This window comes from Gopherus evgoodei, unplaced genomic scaffold (genome assembly GCF_007399415.2).
Source record: "Gopherus evgoodei ecotype Sinaloan lineage unplaced genomic scaffold, rGopEvg1_v1.p scaffold_44_arrow_ctg1, whole genome shotgun sequence".
Lineage (NCBI taxonomy): Eukaryota > Metazoa > Chordata > Testudines > Testudinidae > Gopherus > Gopherus evgoodei.
In genome coordinates this window covers 1,220,824-1,242,950 of record NW_022060065.1, presented here as the reverse complement: position 1 = coordinate 1,242,950, position 22,127 = coordinate 1,220,824, and the positions used below count along the sequence as shown (strand labels likewise).

General features: G+C 40.0%; 1 protein-coding gene across 21 annotated transcripts in view; it reads left to right on the top strand.

Annotated features, from left to right (window-relative positions):
* PTK2 (protein tyrosine kinase 2) overlaps nucleotides 1–22,127 on the top strand; it is a 430,903-nt gene that overhangs the window by 213,621 nt on the left and 195,155 nt on the right. For all 21 annotated transcript variants that reach the window (XM_030546389.1, XM_030546388.1, XM_030546386.1 and 18 more), the window contains one exon: nucleotides 60–147. In XM_030546389.1, the coding sequence (XP_030402249.1) occupies nucleotides 60–147 (88 nt within the window). The remainder of the gene's footprint in view (nucleotides 1–59; nucleotides 148–22,127) is intronic.

The window sequence follows — 22,127 nt, the reverse complement described above, 5'->3', positions numbered from 1 at the left end:
AGTGATGAAGACTTACTCTCCTTGCATTATGAATGTAATCCTTTTTCCCTTCTTTTTAGATATGAATTGCGAATCCGATATTTACCAAAAGGATTTCTGAATCAGTTTACTGAGGACAAGCCAACACTAAATTTTTTCTATCAGCAGGTAAATTTATTTTGACTATTGTTTATTTTCTCATCTGCAATCCTGAAAGTTTGTTTTGCTTATACAGGGAACAAGTTGCAGCAGGAACAGAAAATTACAAAAATCATATTATTGTGCATTTAAATAGAAATAGAAGAGAGAGTCACTTCTTTCTCACCTGCAAGTGATGAGGAATACTTACCCCAAGGGGTGTGTTTTGGCAGATGTTTTCACAATTTGGATGCAATTTACAGTTCACTTCGGTGTTTTTAATTCATATTTCTCATTTTATTAAATTATTTATTTCCATTATATTGGAAAATATAACTAAATGACCAAATCATTGTGTATATTAATGATTCATGTACATGTATTAATTACTCAACCTAAATACAAAATGGTATTTTCTGGATTTTCAAGCATTCTGCAGCTAGACTCTCCAACTCTGATCATATTTAGCAATGATCACCACAAAAATGTGTACTAAAAGATTAACCCTCACAACCGTCCTTAAGGGCTCAGGTTTATTTTCAGATTTGGACTGTCTATCTGTCTCTGTTATCTAGGGCCCAATTTTCAGATATGTTTGAAATTAAGCATTTGAATCCATATTTTGATGTCTGAATTAACAGGTAGTTGCTTAAGATGGTTATTTAAGTGGCAAAGTACAGATTTAGGTACCTAACTTTAGATAGACAAGATTGTGAAAACATGTCCCTCTATTGTATAAAGAATAGTTTCCTCCAGTTGCAGGAGTGACTGGATGCAGGGCCGGCGCTTCCATTTAGGCGGCCTAGGCAATCGCCTAGGGCGCCAGGATTATTGGTGGGCGGCATTTTGCCAGAGGGGGCGGCAGGCGGCTCTGGTGGACCTGCCGCAGTGGTGCCTGCAGAGCGTCCGCTGGTCCGCGGCTCTGGTGGAGCTGTCACAGTCGTGACTGCGGACAGTCAGCTGCTTGCGCGGCTCCGGTGGACCTCCTGCAGGCACGACTGCGGCAGCTCCACCAGAGCCGCAAAGCAGCCGACCGTCCGCAGCCACAACTGCGGCAGCTCCACTGGAGCCACGGGACCAGCGCGTGGGGCGGCGAAATTGCCGTGCACGTAGGGCGCTAAAACCCCTAGCGCCAGTCCTGACTGGATGAAATTCTGGCCTGTGTTTTGCAGGAGTTCGGACTAGAAGATCATAAAATTCCCTTCTGGCCCTAACAACATATGAAAACTCAGCCCCTAAAAATACTGATGCTGCCTACTCATCATACAGGATTGTTGCAATGTGTTTGATTGCTTTGAGGTTGATAATGCACATCACTGAAGTACTGTCAGTGTTTAACAAATAACTTAATTGATACTGACAGTTGTTTTTCTTAGCTATGTATTACACAACATTCCTATATTGTGCATGTAGCAAGTTACAGCTGCAACCACTGAAAAGAACTACTTAATTCACGTAGTTAGTTTAAAGGTGACCTGTAAAAAGGGAAAATGCATTTGTGCCCCTTTTGAATCTTTATGGAGCATTGAAAGGGGAACAGATTTTTATGCATGGTGTTTGGAAGGGTTTTTTTCAACTCCAATAATTAATAAATGTGTTGAGGAAAGATTCCATACTTCCACCCCTCTGGCAAAGCTCCGCCCAGGCAAGCTCACAATACACACTGTTCTGAGACCCCCTCCCCAGAAGATCTCTACCAAAAGCAGGAAGGCCAGATTTGACATGTCTTATATTTCAAGATTTACTAAAAGGCAATAAAAGAACCCATAAAAAATGTCCCAGGCTTTTCTTCCACATAAGAAAGCAAAAAAGAGCACAAGCTCACTCCCTTTAAAGAAATAAAACAAAATTGTGCAGGTTGCCCTTTGAGATTCCCAAGATTAGCTTTAGTCCTTGTTGTCAGGCTATCTGGAGTGACTCACAACCGTGAATGCCAACCTCAGGGCACACAGGCAAGGAACAGGGCACAAAACTGGTTGAGAGTTTTGGGGTTATTAAATCCCAACTGGTTGTGAGTTCTATACTTAGATTTCACTAACCAAATAACAAGTGTGAACTCCTCAAGCACTATAACAGCCTTAACATAGAGTAACAGTCAGTCACCATGGATACTCTGGTCTGTCTTGCCACCCAGGCAAGCCTGCCTTTGTGATAGATGGTCCCCTGCAGCAAAAAATCGTATCAATATTCAGGTTACTCCCAGTCCCAAGGGACCAGTTACTTATCTCAGGTCAAGTACATCCTAGATCTCCCACCAAAGACAATGCTTATAGCCAATCCTATAGTAAACTCATTTCTTTTGTCTAGTTAATAAGCCTTTAGTGAGAGTTTTATACAAGGTTAAAACAGGTAAACATACACACACAAATGAGAATACAGTCTTAGGTTCCAAAAGAAGATAGTAGCTGCTGTAATATACAAGCTTTATATGTCCTGTAGGGCTAAACCAAGCTAAACAGCTGGGGACCCCTTGCTTATGTTTAGAAATCTTAAGACTCAGAGTTCAAGCAGCTTAGGGATACAATTTCTCATGAACAGGGATTTGTGTTCTCTTCCCCCAGTATTCAAATTAGAGGCAAAGCGTTTGTGCAGGTCTCCTCTTCGGATTGTTTTAAAAGTCAGTAAAACATTTGTCTCCGTGGTCACCCATGGATCTTCCACTCCAAAAATTACAGTGGAATACAGCAGATCTCTGTCATGCTTTGTCCAAAAATAACATTTCATATAAGTATCCAAAATACCCTCCACTAATAAGTCAGAAAAACAGAAGTGTGAGAGGGAGGGGTGGGGTAGAAAGCAACCAATTAACCCTGTGAAGTTAGTTTGAAGTACAGGCTAACAGCAGCAAATTAAGCAAACTGAGAAGAAGGAAAAAAGGATATTGTTTGCTCTGAGCAAAGGGTAGGGCTCCCTAAGTTTAAACAGTTGGGAACCCGTACACCCAGGTTTTTGTCCTGGCTGTGGAGGAAGAGTGGGGGTTGTTATCTGCTTTTGCAAACCCTGTATTTTTTCCCCCAGTGTCTGTTGCTTTTGTTTGCACCCCAAGTGAATTACAGGAGTGCCCTTCTCCGGTGCAGTTAACTGCTTCCAAGCAACTCCATGTGTTAACCCGCTCACTCACTGTTTTTCACTTTGAAACATTTTTTTCTTCACTTCCCCAAACCAAGCTGAAGCTCCCGTCTCTTAAGGTGGGCTGTTAACTCTGCTTCTGACTTCAAAACCCTGTAGTGCCAAATTATCTTTAGATACCTGTAACTCTAATTTACAGTTCTCCAGTTGTCTTTGCTGGAATAGCACCAAACTTGAAAGAATAGTGGCAGCCTCCCATAATGCTACTTTTACTTCAAATCTCTTAGAAGTGGACTTAAGTGCCTCCTTTCCATGGAAGGCATCCTGTCCACCTGGGCATGGACCTCATTCCACTACCGATTTAGCAAGGAGAGTGAGCTCCCCAGCCAGCCCCTATCCCTCTCGGTCCCCTAACACTGTCCCCATTTCCTTTTTAATCTCATCCCAGGTTGACCCCAACACCTGGAATGGGCCCGATTCTTCCGTAGCCACTTATCCAAAAAGGCTGTTATCCCAGCTTGCAAGGACCCGCAACTACCGTCATGAGAACCTGCCATACCCCCTTCAAGCAGCTGCATGGACTGTTGGGGAGGGGGACTTACCTGGCTGCCACTCATCTGTTCAGTGTGATACATCTGAGTCACGGCACCAAGATGTTAGAGGGCCTTCCCTTCACCCCTTCCCCTGGTTCTTGTCACACAGACAGAAAGCAGAAGACCAGAAGTCCAAAGTGCAAGCAATTCGATGTTTATTGGGGTTAGTTCCAAGCAAACATATCCGTAGGTCTACATACCAGCCGAGTCTGTTTCCCAGTGTTCCATTACTAACTCTGACACCGCAGAGCGTTTACCCCATGTCCCCCATCCCAGCTCCTGTGCTGAAGTCTTTACCCCATGTCTCCCTTCCCCATTCCCCCTTTCCCCTCTTGCTTAGCCCACCCAAGTATACCTTCGATGCATGCCTACAGTCCCACCCCTTTCGTACGCCAGGGGAGGGGCAAGGAGTGAGGTTGTGCTGTGATCAGGGATAGGCATTTCTTTGGTCTTTTAGTGTTTTATACATTCTCCCCAAACCCCTTTTCCCGTCCTGACCCTGGTTGCTTGACTTTGCCGTGAGATAGGAGTTGAGGCAATCTTAGAGTGCTCTCCAGTAACACTTCAACTGCTCTTATCTTTCCCCATTGTACTAACAAATCCATCTGACTAGGCGGAAGCAACATCACAGTGTCTTTGTCCTTTGTTTACACACATTAGTATAAGATATAAGAATTTCAAACCCAAAATTTTATCCCAGGCTAACAGCTCTATATACTAACAATATTTAGTTTTGAGAAAAGAAGTCTGAGAGAGGACCTGATAACAGTCTTCAAATATGTTAAGGGCTAGGATCGATTGTTCTTCATGTCCACTGGAGGTAGGATAAGAAGTAATGGCTTAATCTGCAGCAAAGGAGATTTAGGTTAGCTATTAGGAAAAACTTTCTAACTCTAAAGGTAGTTAAGCTCTGGAACTGGCTTCCAAGGGAGGTTGTGGAATCCCCAATCATTCGAGGTTTTTAAGAACAGGTTGGAAAAGGATCTGTCCTGGATGGTCTAGGTTTACTTGGTCCTGCCTCAGCATGGGCATTTGGACTTGATGACCTCTCCAGGTCCCTTCCAGCCCTGCATTGCTATGACTCTGTGATTCAAGAATTAGGACACGAGATTCAAGAGAGCCACTAGAGTTTGGATGGTTTTGTGACTTTATTCAACTACATATCATTTGTTTATATAATCTGATCTGGATTTTTAAAACTATACTTTGCCAAAAATATGGATTTTTGGCATGTTTGGACATGCCTAAAATTTTAGTGAGAAGAATGGGTATGTTTCAAACTGCATAGTTGTACAGTGTTTGGTTGAATCTCTGATAGCACCAGACACATGTCATTTTCCAAGTTTAAAAGATTTCTGTATTTAGTTTTCACAGAAATCATTGTTGTAAAGCCTGACACTGAGATAACAACTGGAAATGAATAGAAGCAACACTTTCTTAGTTTCATCACTGAGTATTTCATCCTCTCCTTCAACAGAGATCCAGAAGTCCTTGTTTGTTAGATTTGAAAACATCAGTGTTTTCTTGATCTGAGGTGCTTAAGGTTGAAATGGAGTCCATCATTTCTGAGAACAGGTTTTGAAGCCAGTTGAGATCTGGCGACTCATGTTCAACTCCACAAAATATTCACCAAAAGGAGAATACAATCCAGACAAATAAATTCAAATATTTGGTCTGTAATAATGTTTTGAGCAATATCATGCTGTTCTTCTTAAAAGTCTGATAACACTAGAAACAGATCAGTACCTCCCTTTCCGGTGTGGGGTCTCCACAGACAAAGCTTCATCATGAATCCTCTGATTTTCTCTTTCATATCTAGTATATTTGCATTCTTCTCTTGAAGTGTTAGTTTCAGTGCAGTCAGTTTGCCAAGTACAGCCATCATGTAAAGTAACGTAGTCAAGAACTCCACATTACACATGTAATCTGTAAGGTCTGTTTTCCCAAGGAGGAAAATTCTGAATTCGCACAGTTCAAAGACTCATTGTAACACTTCTCACATGACATCCACCTGTCATGGTACAATTCCCTACTCTGAACCTTAGCGTCCAAAAGATGGGGTACCAGCATGAATTCCTCTAAGCTCAATTACCAGCTTAGAACCTGTAGCGCTGCCACCAACCAGGAATTCCAGTGCCTGGTACACTCTGGTCCCCACAAAACCTTGCCGGGGGACCCCCAAGACCCAGACCCTCTGGATCTTAACACAAGGAAAGTAAACCCTTTCCCTCACCGTTGCCTCTCCCAGGCTTCCCCTCCCTGGGTTACCCTGGAAGATCACTGTGTGATTCAAACTCCTTGAACCACAAAACAGAGAGGACTATTCACCTTCCTCCCTCCTTCTCTTTCCCCCTCCCAGACTCTTCCTGAGAGAAAGTAATCCTGGCACAGAGAGAAGTCAGCCTCTCTCTCCCTCTTCCCTCCTTTCTCCCCACCAATTCCCTGGTGAATCCAGACCCAGTCCCCTGGGGTCTCACCAGAATAAAAAATCAGGTGCTTAAACAAGAAAAGCTTTTAATTAAAGAAGGAAAAAACAGTAAAAATTATCTTTGTAAATTTAAAATGGAATAGGTACAGGGTCTTTTAGCTGTAGACACTGGGAATACCCTCCCAGCCTAAGTATTCAAGTACAAATTAAAATCTTTTCAGCAGAATACCAATTTGAACTCCTTTCAGCCAAATACACATTTGAACTCCTGACAGCCAAATACACATTTGCAAATAAAGAAAACAACCATAAGCCTAACTCGCTTTATCTACCTAGTACTCACTATTCTGAACTTATAAGAGCCTGTATCGGAGAGATTGGAGAGAAACCTGGTTGCACGTCTGATCCCTCTGAGCCCCCAGTGTGAACAACAACCAAATTCTAACAGCACACACACAAACTTCCCTCCCTCAAGTTTTGAAAGTATCCTGTCCCCTGATTGCTCTTCTGGTCAGGTGACAGCCAGGCTCGCTGTTCTTGTTAACCCTTTCCAGGCAAAAGAGATACAAAGCACTTTTGTTCTAACTCTTACTTATCTGTTTATGACACCACCTGACTTTGCTGTGAAATGGAAGCTGAGTGTGGTAAGAGTCTATCTCTTCGCACAGCACACTAAAACAATATGACTTCATTGTCTGGGATTTTATAAAATTAACAATTTTAATCATAATGTTGAGGGCTTCATGTAGTTCACATTGCAACTTTCTTGATACCAGTGTTTGGCGATGAATCATGCTGCCATGTCCAAATTGGTGCTGGTACCACTTTATTTACTCACGCTTAGTGTTATTGTTCTTTTTGGTCATGGCTGCTGCCCCAATTGTGCACAGCCCTACACACACAGCCTGGTTAAAATGTTCATCCACTCTGAATATATTGATGATCTTGAGTATTTCCTTCCTTCCTTGGGTTGGGATTTCTTTGCAAAATAAAAGTTCTTCAGCTATTGTACTTGATTTGACAAATATCATGCAACACAGAAACTGAGCCAGTTTGGCTACATCTGGATTTATCAAGCTGCAATGCAAAATGCTAACTCTTTTTTCAACTTGTTCTGTCAACTGGTCCTGGGTATTTTCTGCCTCGTCATCAATGCGTTGATGGATGGTATTGTTTGACATAGGAATGCTTTTCAGTGCCCGTGTTCTTTCATAAATATCTATTGCTGCTGGAAGTAGCAGGGTCTCAGGAATGGTGTGTGCTTGTTTGTGTTTTGCAATTCACATAGTCACAGCATAAGATGCTTCTAAGACTTTTTGAGAGATAGTTGCTTCTTTAGAAATTACGTTTTTTGCTGCTTTAATTCTTCTTGTTTCCAAAGGAAAAAGTTATAGCCCTCCTTTACTTATTCCAGGTGTTTATTTTCTAAATGTGTCTTGAATTTTCCTGGTCTCATACTTTTATATACTAACACTTGAAAACAAATGACACATTGTGGTTGGGGACTTTCCATGGTAATATCAAGACAAAAAAACAAAAAAACAAACATAATGTAACTATTATCATACTCTCTACTTTTCTTCCTTTTTTGTTTAACTTCATTAAAATTGTCATCTTCAGCCAAATATTGGCTACACGTAGGCTTTGCCCTTGGTAAAAATCATTCTATTATAAAGATAAGATGCACCTGTCTCTCTCTCAGCCCCATTTCCTTATCTACCAGCAGGGCGATCCTCTTTTTGCTTTCTGCTCCAGCAGGGAGATTTCAACTGAAAGACTTCCTGCTGAATGCCTCCCCCAGCAGGAAGTCTCTCTGCTGAAAGCCCCCTGCTGGAGTGGAGATCACAGAGAGGTGCCCAGCTGCAGCAGCAGCCGTAGCATAAAACACAGACCCATAGATAAGACACAGATGATTTTTAAGCCTAGTTTAATAGTCTATCCATATGTTTCTATATCTATATAATGCCGATTGTACTACTTACCTATCTTTCCTTCTGTAGGTTATTTTGCACTGTATTTTAGTTACATATAGTTACATTTGTACCTGAACCCCAGAGAGGATTTGTCCCTCTCTTTCCGTAGGGGAAGGTAGCAATAGTTTATTCCTGAAACACCGTTCATGATTCAGCTTATGTCTCAGGTTTTCTCAAAGAGTAGCTGCTACACCTCTTTTGGCTCCAGGTCCTGGCAGAGTATGGGTTGTAGGTGTCTTTGAATCATTGTGGATCAATCCAGGCAGACAGTTTGCTGCCAGTGACTCAGTGTCCTGGGATATGTAGAGGAAACTGAAGTATCTCTAGACTGAATCAAACCTATAAAGTTCTACATTAGTGCTAAGAATTTTGATCAGTTTGTGTAGTTATACTAGCTGTGATAAGAGTAATCAAATCTCAGTCTTTCATGGTAAAGTATTACTTATAGTGATCAGGAAGAATCCCCCCCATTTGCCATTGCATATTTGGCTTAGGTGCATTATGCTCATAGAGAGCATAGGTATAGAGAGTTGTCTTTTGAGCCATCAGATTATTGGCCATGGCCAGTAGCTGAACTTGACAAACCAGTGGTCTGATTCAGAATAGCAAACACTGTTTCATTTACTGTTCAATGTCACACTATCCATGGCTGCTTTCAAATAATACCAAGCATGAGATCAGGTTCACAGTGCACACTGAAACAGCTGCATTTGATTGTCAGAAAGTTTTCCTTTACCTCCTAGAAGCAGTTCCAGCATCTGCCTTTAAATGCTGTGCAGTTTGACTGTTTACCCCATGAGTGACTTGATTTGTTGTTCAAATACATATATGCTAGCACAAAGTGCTCTGATAAGTAACAGTGTAAGCACTGCTATTTTGCATGCTTCTCTCTGGAAAATTTCTGTGTAATCTTGCATGCTACTTCTTGGCTTTCTGGCTGTGTAAAATGTTGACGTGAGTTGTGGAGTTTAATGAATGACTACATTTCAGTCTTGATCTAAATTTAGGTTTCCTGCTCTTTCTATCCTTACAATTTTAAACTATATTTTACTAAAATTACCCATCTAGTTTAGTCTTCTATTTGAAGTTAGTAATTTAACAGAAAAATATTTTTCTCCATATAAAGAGTATTGAAGAATATCCAAATCCACTCTTTGCTGATCTGTCCTGGCTATAGAATAGAACGAGGTTACAGTTCAATAGGCATAAGGAAGGTTGAGCAACAGTGGCTTGTAGCTGGGCTGATGGTTATCTCTCAGTAAAACTCGGAGCGTAGGTAGAAATATTTGATTGTGCCACTTGTCCTCTCACACTGTTTATTTCTAGATGTCCTTTATAGCACATTGAAGCAGCAATTAAAACCATTTTTAACTGACAGTCCCTTAGGAAATACCAAAATAAAAACATAAGAGAAACCTTTCTGATTCTCTAACTTCCCTGACTGGATGCTGGGCTTCCTTTGGCTCTGACCCACCTTTACTTCCTGCTGGCTTGTGGCTTTCCTATGCTAGCAAAAGGGTCTTAAATCTCTTTCAACTGGGGTTTGGGCTTTGTCCTCCAATGTGCAGGAAAATGTAATCCCTTTATAGCTTTCCCTCCTCCAAGGTATCTCCATAATAGGGAACAGCTGTATATCACCCTTCTCCCCACCAGGCATTACGAACCTCTTCTGTTTAGGTTCTTATATTGTTCATCACCTTTATGTTGGTCCCTACTGCTCTTGACTTAGGGAAAGGCCTTGTACAGTGGAAATTTTTTACCTTGTTCCATACTTTTGTAGAAAAGTCTGTTAACGATGGTCAGTCCTGGGTATATTTGCTCCCTATGGGAAGACATTTTTTGGCACCTGTTCCCCACCCTCTGCTTGACTCTGCAAAGCAGGTCCCCAGTCCTTCTGTTTGCCTCTCTTCCAGGCCCGACATCTTTTCTTTGTCCATCCCATTGCAGCCTTGTAATTCCTCTTACCAAACAACGTCCCCACCTCTCCTGTGCTGTCAACTAAAACAGTAATTTGGTTTCTGGCTGCCCAGTTGCCTGTCACAGAGATGCAGCCATCTAGTCAGATGGCTTCTTTGCAGTGGAACATTTCCCAAAGCCTAGTGCTTCCTTGACCTAGGCAGCCACTTATCCAGCCTTCATTTAACATTACTTCTGCTTCTTACAGTGTGTTATTTGTGGTGGGGCTTGAATTGGGCATCTTAGGGAATTCTTTGAATTACTAATGTCCAAAATGTATTGGATATTTGGGACCGACTTTTTGTTCTGTGTTTGTACAGCCCCTAGCACAGTGGGGCGCTGGTCCGTGACGGGGGTTTGTAGGTGATACTGCAGTATAAATCCACTAAATAATAGTGGAGTAGCACCCAAAGGTTGCAGTAGTCAAGATGTGAGAGGAGGCCCTCAGAAAAAGTTTTAGTAGTTTGGACACAGGGGAGAAGCTGGATCTGTATCCTGTCACACAGGAAAAAGTGGCAGGATTCAGATGCTCCCTGGATGTGTATGTCTATAAAGAGGCACAAGTGAAAGGTAACCCAGAGATATGGGCCTGACTGACGAGAGGGATCTTTTCCCAAGCCTCCAACTTCTCGCATCACCTTTGATATCTAGAGTTCTGTTTTGATTATGTTAAATGTAGGATCGCGTTAAATTGGCTAGATGTCCATTAGATGTTAGAAACAGTGAGATGGAGGCTTTGTCTGAGGGAGACATAGATTTGGAAGTTATCATAAAGATGATAGTCAAAGCTATGCATGTAGAGGAATATCGGATTGTAGATCTTTGAGGATAATTTGTCATTTTAAAATAATTTGTAATGCACTCATTACTGCCCAGTTATGCCTATTTTATGAGAAAGAGTCCCTGACTTAACACAGCGTGTGCCATATATTTCCCTCTAAAATATTCCTAGTCCGGTGCATTTCATTCGGGGTTAAATTAGTATTTCAGAGCATTTTTTTTCCCAAACATATCCCTGCTCATACCTTTCAAATGTCGACATTTGAGGGATCAAACAATATGCTGTCCAGCATAGTAACATGTGATTTGGTGTTGAGATTGAGCAATGGTGTTTAGTTTGAAATATACATATCTTGATGATTTTTTTAAAAGAAGTAATTCTTTGAAACAACATTATGGAACTGTATGAAGAAGTGAAGTTTCTAACAGTTGCAGAGCCTCATGTGAACTTTTAGCTGTTCAGTTACAACAGTCTCTATATCAAGAACCAGTATAACTTTAAAGCTCTTAAAATATTTATAATTCTATTTCTGAAATGAAAATCAGCATCTCTTGTACTGTGATGTAGAAATGTATCATCTAAAGTAAACAGTTTGTAAACATTTACAATATTTATTTCTGCTTGTTACAGTAATTTCAGATTAGACTTAACATTACTTAACTTCTCCGTTAAAGCTTTTTATAAAGCTTGGTTGTAAAAGCTGTAGGCTATTGAAAAATAGCAGCGCTGGCAGGGAATAGGACTGCTTAACCTAATTAAGTATTAACATCTTTTAACTTTGGTGGTGATAAAAATAGAAGGCCTAGACCAAATGACTTTGTTTGATGACAATAAAAGCTATAAGGAAAATCAAGGCCAATCAAAGACATCTTCAGAAGAGTTCTATATTATGACCAGCACTGATACCCCATAAAAGAGATGTGCATAAAGGGCTGCTGGCTGACACATAAAGTATGCCCTAAAGGGAAGTGTTCATAAATGTGAGGCTTGCAGCTGCTTAAAAACAAAAAAGATAAATCAAACTAAACATCACCTTTCTGCTGCTAACAGCTTATAAGGATAATTATAAGTAATATATCTTTTTGAAGAGGTTAAAATATATACATTAAACATTATATTTGGAAAATAAACATTACAGTAGAAATTTTGTGATTCAACAATCTCAAAACCCCATCTGCCTTTCCCCACCGAAATAGGTTTGATTTATATAGTAATATAAGCTATTTTATACTTCTTTGGTGTTTTGTATAAAACATCTCCGTTTTCCAATAACACAGTGTTTGTGCAATATACTAGCAGTCTGACTACTGTGTGTCTATTTGCTGTTTACTAGGTTCCTAGCCAAATTCAATCCTGGGGCAAATGCATGCTTTGATTTTAAAGTTGTGCCTATTTACACCAGGTCAGAAGTTGATCTAGTGGCTTGAGTTGTCAGAATTACACAAAGTGTATTCACACTAGGCTTTTTTACCGATTGAGAAAGACATACATGACAGTAGCGCAGTGTTAATTCCAATTAATATGGGAATTTGTCAAGTCTAGCTTGCATCAGCTGTTAAATATTACCTGTTTTTCCCCCTATTTTATGTTTTTAAAGGTGCTAGATACAACATATTTGGAAACATAATTTTGTCTGTATGGACATTCATGTCGCATAGACAGTATCCTTCATTTGTATTAAAGATCTTCAGCAAGATGAGTACTGTGTTATTCTGGATACTAGATTAACTGTATGAAATGTGTGTCAGGCAAGAAATGGAGCGATAGAGAGTCACACTGGTCTTGATGCTTATTTGAACTAGAAAAGAGAACTTCAATATGGGGGAGGGGAACAGTATAAAATTAGCAGTTAGCAGAGCATGTCCCGTAGGTTCAGTGCTATATGGTTCCCAAGTGTATAGTCCTACTTTATCAAAGATTTGAGAAGCAGCAGCATATATTACAGTGACATCTGGAGATCTGCCCACCCTGACAGAAGGGATAATTTTTAGCCATTCTGTCTCAAACAATACCTTGTCAAGAGTTGATTTTTTCCTAATCTCTAATGTCCTTATTATTAACATAGGGATTTGTGAAATAAGTGAGGAATGTCAAAGATCAACTCCAATTAATATAGAGATTTGGACTTTGGAGGAGGAGGAGCAGCAGCAGCTGAGGGCAGATGGCAGATGAATGTTATTCTAATTCAGAATCTGTGCTTTTAACTCTGCTTAAAAAGACTGAGGCTTAAATTTGCCCTAATGTAGACTTGCTGCATGTAATGAATCTTGTATTAGATGGGCAATGGGGGAAGAGGCACATACATATAGTGGAGAGGTAAAGACATCACGTTATAGAAGTTGTTGGTATAATAATTAAACAGCTCGTTAAAGTGGCTCCTGAAAAGTAAATTACTCATGACCTTAGCAGCAGACTATTTTTTAAGGAGAATGGACAAAATTAAGACTAATACCATAGATTTTTGCCTAAAATTTCTGCAGCCCAAGTATGTTAGGCTGGAATCTTGAGATACCAGCCATGCAGGATTTGAATGGGAGGCTACTGAGGATAATTAAAGGGACTACACTCGTTACTACCAATGAATTGGCATTTGTGGCCATGAAAAGGTAACGACCCCTTGGCCTGTGACGTTTGTGTGGTATAAATGTAAATAATTCTATTGCAATGACTGCCTCACTATACATTCATTTAGCGCTTTCAACATTTTATGAAATGTCCAACGGTTGCCAGTAATACTACACAACAGATTAGGACGGAAAGCACAGCATATTTTGCAACTGAAACTATTACTGTTATTTATTTGTATTACTGTAGTACTGGGAGCCCTAGTCTTGAATCAGGACCCAGTTGTGCTAGGTACTATACCAATTGAGAACAAAGTACAGCAAAAATTTTAGGACATAGGGCATAACTTCCCTATGTTGAGGTAAAATGGGGAGGAGAGGAGGAAAAGTATTTTCAGTAAAACCTTAGAGTTATGAACACCTCAGGAATGGAGGTTGTTCGTAACTCTGAACAAAAATTAGGGTGGGTCTTTCAAAATTTTACAACTGAACATTGACTTAATATGGCTTTGAAACTTTACTGTGCAGCAGAAAATTGCTGCTTTTAACCATCTTAATTATGAATGAAACAAGCACAGAAACAGTTTCCTTAGCTTGTCAAATATTTGTTAAACTTACCTTTATAGTTTTAATTGTTTACGTTTGACACAGTAATGTACTGTATTTACTTTTGTTTTAATTTTTTTGATCTCTGCTGCTGCTTTATTGCATATTTCCAGTCCCGAATGAGGTATGTGGTTGACCTGTCAGTTCGTAACTCTGATCTTTGTAACTGTGAGGTTCTGCTGTATGTCTCCTTGCAGTTAACTTGTTCTGTTAGCGGATGTCTACACTAGCGAACTTACAGCAGCACAGCTGTACTGATGCAGCTGCTCCACTGTAAGATCGCTCATGTAGCTACACTATGCCGATATGAGAGAGCTCTCCTGTCAACATCATAAAACAGGGGTAAGCAACCTATGGCACGGGTACTGAAGGCGGCATGGTAACTGATTTTCAGTGGCACTCACACTGCCTGAGTCCTGGCCACTGGTCCCGGGGGGCTCTGCATTTTAATTTAATTTTAAATGAAGCTTCTTAAACGTTTTTAAAACCTTATTTACTTTACGTACGACAGTAGTTTAGTTATATATTATAGACTTATACAGGGCCGACTCTAGCAATTTCACCGCCCCAATCACGGCAGCATGCCGTGGGGGGTGCTCTGCCGCTCGCCGGTCCCGTGGACCTCCCACAGGCTTCCCTGCAGGGGGTCCAGTGGTCCCGCGGCTCTGGTGGACCTCCTGCAGATGTGCCTGCATTTGCTCCACCGGAGCCACGGGACCAGCGGACCCTCCACAGGCACGCCTGCGGGAGCTCCACCGGAGCCGCCCCCCGCGGCATGCCACCCCAAGCATGTGCTTGGCGCGCTGTGGTCTGGAGCCGGCCCTGGACTTATAGAAAGAGACCTTCTAAAAACATGTATTGCTGGAATGCAAAACCTTAAATTAGAGTGAATAAATGAAGACTCGGCACACCACTTCTGAAAGGCTGCCGACCCTTGTCATAAAACCATCTCAGTGAGTGGTGGTAGCTATGTCGGCAGGAGACACTCTCCCGCTGACATAATGCGGTGCACGCTACCGCATACGCTGGCAAAACTTATGTCACTCAGAGATGTTTTTTACACATCCTGAGCAACATAAGTTTTGCCGACATAAATGATAATGTAGACAGTAGATGAAAATGAGGTCAGCTGTTCAGACTGATATTAAAGTATCTGTAAAAGTACTCTGGAGTCCTCTAGTATAAAATCAGAAATTTTAAGAATCAGTCAAACATACAAGGAAATTCATTGGGATTCTTAGGAATGTCATGCTCTCTGAGTGCCAAGCTCAGGGCAGAAACCCCAAGCTGGCTGTATGTTCTATAATTAGGTTTCACCCATCCAGTAAAAAGTGTGAACTCCTAAAGCACTATAGCAGCCTTACCATGGAGTCACAGACCATCCCCTTGGACATTCCAATCTATCTTGCCATCCAGGCAAGATGGACTATGTGATAGATGGTCACTTTATACCAAAAATCACAATATTCAGGTTACTCCCAGTCTCAGAGGACCAGTCACTCACCCCAGGTCAGTTGTACTCAGATTTCAAATCAAAGACAACTCCTGTAGCCAGTCCTGTAATAAACTAAGGATTTATTAACTAGGGAAAAGAAATGAGTTATTTACAAGGTTAAAACAGGAAATATATAAACACAAATGAGTTATAGTCTTAGATTTTAAAAGGTAATATAAGCTTCCATAATAAGCAGTTCTCTATGTCCTCTAGAGCTGACCCCTGCCAAGCAGCATGGGGATCTCTTGCTTATGTTTCGGAATCTTTTGCCTCAGAGCCCAGACTGCATAAAAGATCAAGTTTCTCCTTGACAGGGATTTTAATCCCGTCACCCCAGAATCCAGGATCACTGGGCAAGCACTTCTGCATGTAACCTCTTCATGTGGGAGGGAAGCAATCAACTGAGTCATTGTTCCACAGTAGCCCATTTGGATTCAGTAGTCCTTCCTGATGGGCAGGAGATAATATGTTATGGAGTAAACTAATATTTCACACTTGGTAATGTTTCTCTCCTGAGTGTGGGAGTTTATAATCTTAGCAAACATTTTTATGGTTACAGAGCAAACATTTAAGCATTACCTTATAACACGGGATACAGATGATATAAGTAGGATTAATACATCCAGCATTCTTCAAGTATTCCATAAAGTCTAAATGCATTCTTTTAGCTCTAATATCTTTTTTAACAACGCTAACACACAGACAAGCCAGACTAGTTTCCAATTATACATTTGTCCGTGTTCATCGAAGCCTAAGGATCTTGACATGAGCTGGCACCTGGTCTGCCAGTGTCACAGATGGCATCCAAGGAGTTGTGGGAAAGTGTAACATATATAAATAAGGGAAATTACTTTCTAAAAACAAAAGCGCCTAAACTCCCTTACTTGCTTCCAATCATTCATGGCAAGGTACACTGTTAAAAAGCTAATGCTCTCAGTCCCTTTATTTATACAAATATGAACTTTGCCAGACTTAGTTGCACCATTTACTTAGCATATGCTTCTATTCTAGATTAAGATCTAACAGCAGAATCAAAGAAACACTGTATTTTGCTAGTATCAAAGGGGTAGCCATGTTAGTCTGGATCTGTAAAAAGCAACAAAGAGTCCTGTGGCACCTTATAGACTAACAGACGTTTTGGAACATAAGCTTTCGTGGGTGAATAGCCACTTCGTCAGGCGCATGTGCTTGTTTGTTACTGGTATACTCTGAAGATGAATAGACCACTTCGGTACATTTCATCTGGATACAAGAGAACGCTGGACAGCCTCAGCAATAGTTTAGCTATTTTTGTCTGGGCTTTAGTGGTCATAATGTGTATCAACAGTTATTGGGAATGAATCACAGTTGCTAAAGGTCTGTGATTTTTTCTTTAACATTGATTTCACTTTAGCAGGAATCTGCAGTCTACCTTTGTAAAGTATTTTGACATCTTTGGATGAAAGACATTTTATAAAGACAAGTGTAGCTGTCTTCTCCTCTCACCCCTGCTTCTTTAAACTAATTTAGTTCTGATTTCTAGATTGCTTTGTATTTGTGGTGCAGAAAGATATTATTGTTATTGGTGTATGTTTTTTAAAATTCTGTGGTCTTGACTATTACAGCTGGATTTTAAACTTTCTATATACTCACTCAGGTATCCCTCTGCATGAAAAGCAGTTTCTCAAAACTGTGCTTGTAAGAAAGCAGTCTGGTATAAATGGGTCATAGACACAGAAGTTTAGCGAGAAATAGATCACTTCTTATCTTTAAATCATCCCCGTGGAAAAATGGAGGATATTTCCTGTGAGAAATTTCTTGCTGACTTTGAACGTGGTTGGAAAGCCAGCATAAAAGGCTGATCTAGATACTCGTCTATTGCACAGTTTGAGACAAAGTACTTAGTTCTAGACACTATCAAAGAATTTCTACAGTAATTTAATTTGGAAACAGATAAAATCCAGTCAAACTATTGGATCATTTTATTAAACATTTATTTTCTATATTATATATGCAAGAGTGAAATCAAAATAATAATGGCAGAATAGAAAGAAGTTGTTTTCTCAATTTTTTTTAATCCATAGATGGAATGGAGAAAAAGCTCATTACCTAAAGTAATTTTATTTCACTTTTATAAAATTCTCACTTCACTTGCAAACAGTGTTGCAAAGAGGATGATGTTTGTAGATGTCTGTCTGGAGTGAATATTTTCCCAAAATATTGTAGCTATGTAAAAATTGTATGTGGGAGAATAAAGCAGATGGCTTTTTAAAGTAGCAGCTGGTAGGTAAAATGTAATGTCTGTGTTAGATTTCTTCTTAGATCATGTATCATAGAGTGAGGCAACTCACTAATTTCTCAGTGTTCATGAACACAGACACTCCTCACCCTTCCAATTGTGATAACAAGTTTTGCCATATGGAATTTGCTAATCGGTTATAGTGCGAGAAATTTGACCATTATTTGATAATAAACCTTTAAAGTTTCAAAAGTGCCTAGTCAGCAACTTATTAGTGAAAGTAAAGAAAAAAGGCTTGGATAGTGTCTGTCACCAAAAGTGAGAGTGATCCCGAAAAAAAACTTTTCTGTGCATGTGCCTGGTTCCTGCTGGCCTGCAGTATGCGAAAAGATGCTATCTCATGGATCCCAGTTTGTCCACACTCTTGTACTCCTCTCTGCTTTAAGAGCTTATTTGATCATTTCCATTGCTCAAAGAAGGCTCTAAAGTCTTAAAGGCTGTTGTTACCCCAACTCACCCATTACAGCTTTTAAATTACTTGCTTTGACTTCCACTCGAACTACGGACAGGTAATCTTGTAAATATTTTCAAGTTCTGTTTTCTCTTACCCACCCCTGCCTCTGTATCCTGCTTGAAGTAGGGATGGGAGTTATTCAACTGATAAGATGGGAAGCAGTAAAATAGAGTAAATGTTAGACATTTGCAAATCTGGGATAGTGCATCAGGGAAGATATCTGTCATTCTTGGCTTCTTTTAGAGATCTAGTTTGGGGAGACAGTAAAGTTCCATGGCTAACCTGTGAGGTTGCTGCAAGTCCTGGGTGCTGGCAGGGCTGTGAGTGAGAAGGGGATATGGATGTCTAGGGTAATATGTTGTAGAGAAAGGGATATGGATGTCTAGGGTGATATGTTGTAGTCTAGCAGTGAGAAACAGGTGGAGGGGCAATGGCAGAGGAGAGAGAAAAGCCCTTCTGAGAGCTGGCTCCTTCATTCAGCAAAGTTGCAGCGCGTTTCCCATAAAAGCTTCTTTCCTACTTGCAAGAGATCTGGTTGATATAAGTGGAGCAGATGAGTGGAACATGCTGCTGGTAAGAGTAGGAGGCAAGTGACGGAAATTCTAAGAGAATAGTAGGACATGGCCATTTAAAATCTTTTAGAAACAGTAGTGGCTTAGAATAAAGTTGGATTTTGCAGGTTTTATTTTGTTTGAGAGAGAGAAAGAGAGAGAGGGTAGTCGTTTTATTATGTCCTTGGTATAGACAGGCAATCTTTTTGCCTTCTAGGCAAGTGAAAGGTTTTTTGTTTTAATTTGCTGTCTTTGAAAAGGAGTCACATTAATACCAGGCATCTGGCTTTTTGCATAGTGTATCCCTGCACTGGCAGTAGGCTAGGCATTGACTTCCAGCATTAGAGGGTTAACTGCTGTTGAACCATGGACTTCAGCTGTATCCTTGCTTGCCACTCTAACACTGAGCAAACAGAACTACAGTTATTATTGTTTAAATTTATACTGTGTTAATATATGCCTAGAAGACTGAACCAATGGGGCTCCATTGTGCTAGGCACTGTAGAAACATACTAAGTGACTTTCCCTTTCCCAAAGAGCTGACATCTTTTAGATTATAAAACTGAATACAAAAGATAAGCATAGTTCAGATACAATTTTGAGGGAGGGATGCTTAGGTTTAGCATTACGTTTGCAGATAGAAAACTCATTTCTTGCTTCTTCCTTTAATCTTTTTTCAATATGTTTTTTTCTCTGCAAGTCCAGATAAGCATGTGCTGGTACAGTAGAATGCAGGTAGAGAAATGTGAAGAAAAAGGAACAATTTACTAGTGAAGTAGACTGATTAGATTAATTCAAATAAGATGTAACATATTTACAGTCCCTGTGCATATTTATTACTAGAACGTTGTATTATAGATTTGTGGTGTTATAAACTTTGACTTCAGAGTCCTGCAGCAAATGCAGAATGTGTTGATCTTTATATGCTTGATTGCTAAGACCAGAGGCTCTGGAGCTTTTGAGGGGACTGCAAATTTCATTAATCTTATCCTTGCCAGAGCATCCTGTTTCAGAAGCATGATATAAATAAGTTAAGGTCATGTTGGTTTTGTTGGAGTGCTTTTAAGGTTACTTTTAATCAATGGGAATGTGCTAGAGCTGCTGTTTTGTTTATGTTTTTTACAAAATTAGATGCTTTTCATGTATTTACATTAGTTATGTGGAAAGATTCTGGTACGTTAAGAAAATAGGACCCCTTATATTTTATAAAGGTTATACCAGAAAATGTAATAAAGAAAGAGAGAGCATAATGATAGTATTTTACATTTTAATGAAGTACTCCTCTGCCTTTCCTCCACGGGGTTGGTTACCTTAGCTGATATCCCAGAGCTGAGGAGGAGGGTCTAAAGAGACTATTCTTGACTGGCGGAGGGAGGGAGGGTGGTGAGGAAAGTTACTTGGTTGTAATAGGAGGTTTTAAACAATAATGTTTCTGCAAATCAACATTCGCTTTTTGTCCTAACCTGCTTCTTTGGACTCTATGATAATTATAGTTTCACATGGCTTTAACTAATGGCATTTTTTAATAGTGTCAATATCTAGAAGGAGAGGAATGGGTGAGGGTAAAAATAAAAGTAAGGGGTAAAATTAAGAGAAATAAAATGAATGCTAGATATGAGGAAGAAAGTTGACAAGTGGTTTAGTCTATAAAACAGTCTCTGAAAGGAAGTGATGGAAACTGTTGAGCTAAAACTATCACGACACCCATAAATTGTCTCTTGGTAATAATGATGACCATCATATAAAACTCCTCATGTTGTTATATCCTCCTAAATTTGCCAGTGCACCTTGCCTTGTGTATACGTGTCTTTTAACCTGCAAGTTTTTCAGGGCAGGGGACTGTCTTCATCTTTGTCTTGTGCAGCACTGAGCACATTATCATCACTAAAAATATAATGAACAATAATAGATAAACAAAGCGTGAAAATATACTATAGGAAAAAATATTCCACCGGCCCCGAGGGTTTGCATTAAATGACCCGATAAGTCTCTTCCATTTAACTTTTGTTTCTTTGTTAAACTGTATTGTGCAACACACAGCAGAGCTTTTGTTAGGTTCTTAGCTAGAGCTTTTTATAGACCTTCAGCATGTTTCCTGTCTTTGTCTTCCACCATCCCAAGGAAAGGAATCCATCAAAAAAAATCCAGTCAGATGAGAAAATTTCTTCTATTCATATTGGGTATTGGAAACAGAATGGAGAGAGTCATGTTTTCCTTTTGTATTTCTCTTGTTTTAAAGAAAGCTGTCTCCTGATAGTTTTTGGTGGGATAGGATTGACAGCAGAGAGATTGAATGTGGGATTTCTACTGGGCAAGAGAAGAATGGTGATTGTTTCTATATTGTAGAAGGGGGCATCATAGATGGACATCTCTGCAGGGAGAGCAGGTATATCATCCTCGTCATATGTAGTTTACTGCTAACTGGTGGGCATATAGATGCACTCCAGATCACGTTAAAGTCAGTGATAAGATTCCCATTGGATCAGAACCTTAGATTGTAAATTCTTTGGAACAAGGAACATCTCAATGTGTATTTTTGAAAAATTGTGTAAATTTGCAGCACAACAGAAATTATTTTTAAATAGCCCACTTAGAATGTTTTCATTATTGGCTGTTGTGTCCTTTACCTCAGGAGTTTAATCATATTCAGATTTGCCAAACATACCCTGCCTTTTCCCAAAGTTTTTTCTTTTCAGGTATTTTGCATCTTTGTTTCCTTTCTGTTTTTGTTCTCTCATTAGTTTGTCTTTATGTTAAATTCAAAGTGATGTTTTTTATAGGTAAATACACAGGTTCCCTCTTTGGTTCTAATGTATAAAATTGAATCTGTCTTAATCATAATGTCTGTTCAAATTTAAATGAAGACTTGTCCCTTTCTGTTTTCTTCTTTCCTTTCCTATTTAAGGTAGAACAACTCAGTGCCATCTTGCCTGCAATCTGTGTCAGTTTGTCTTGTTAGCTGAAATTCCTTCTTTGAATGCTGGTCCCTGTGTGTATTCCACTGGATTATGCATGCACTCCATGCATCTGATACCACATGATTTTTGCTGGCAGTGTCCTTTGGTGTGCACCTGCACCCTTCATTTGCTTGTGTGCCAAACCAACGGCATAAGGGGCAGAGTCTCCATTCCTATTGGACCCAGTCCTTACAAGAGAGATTCTGACACCATTGATCCATTAACTCTGAGAAAAATCAATCCCTCACGCCATCTACAAATTGATGTATTTCAGCATCAACATTACCAATAGCACTACCGTTAGA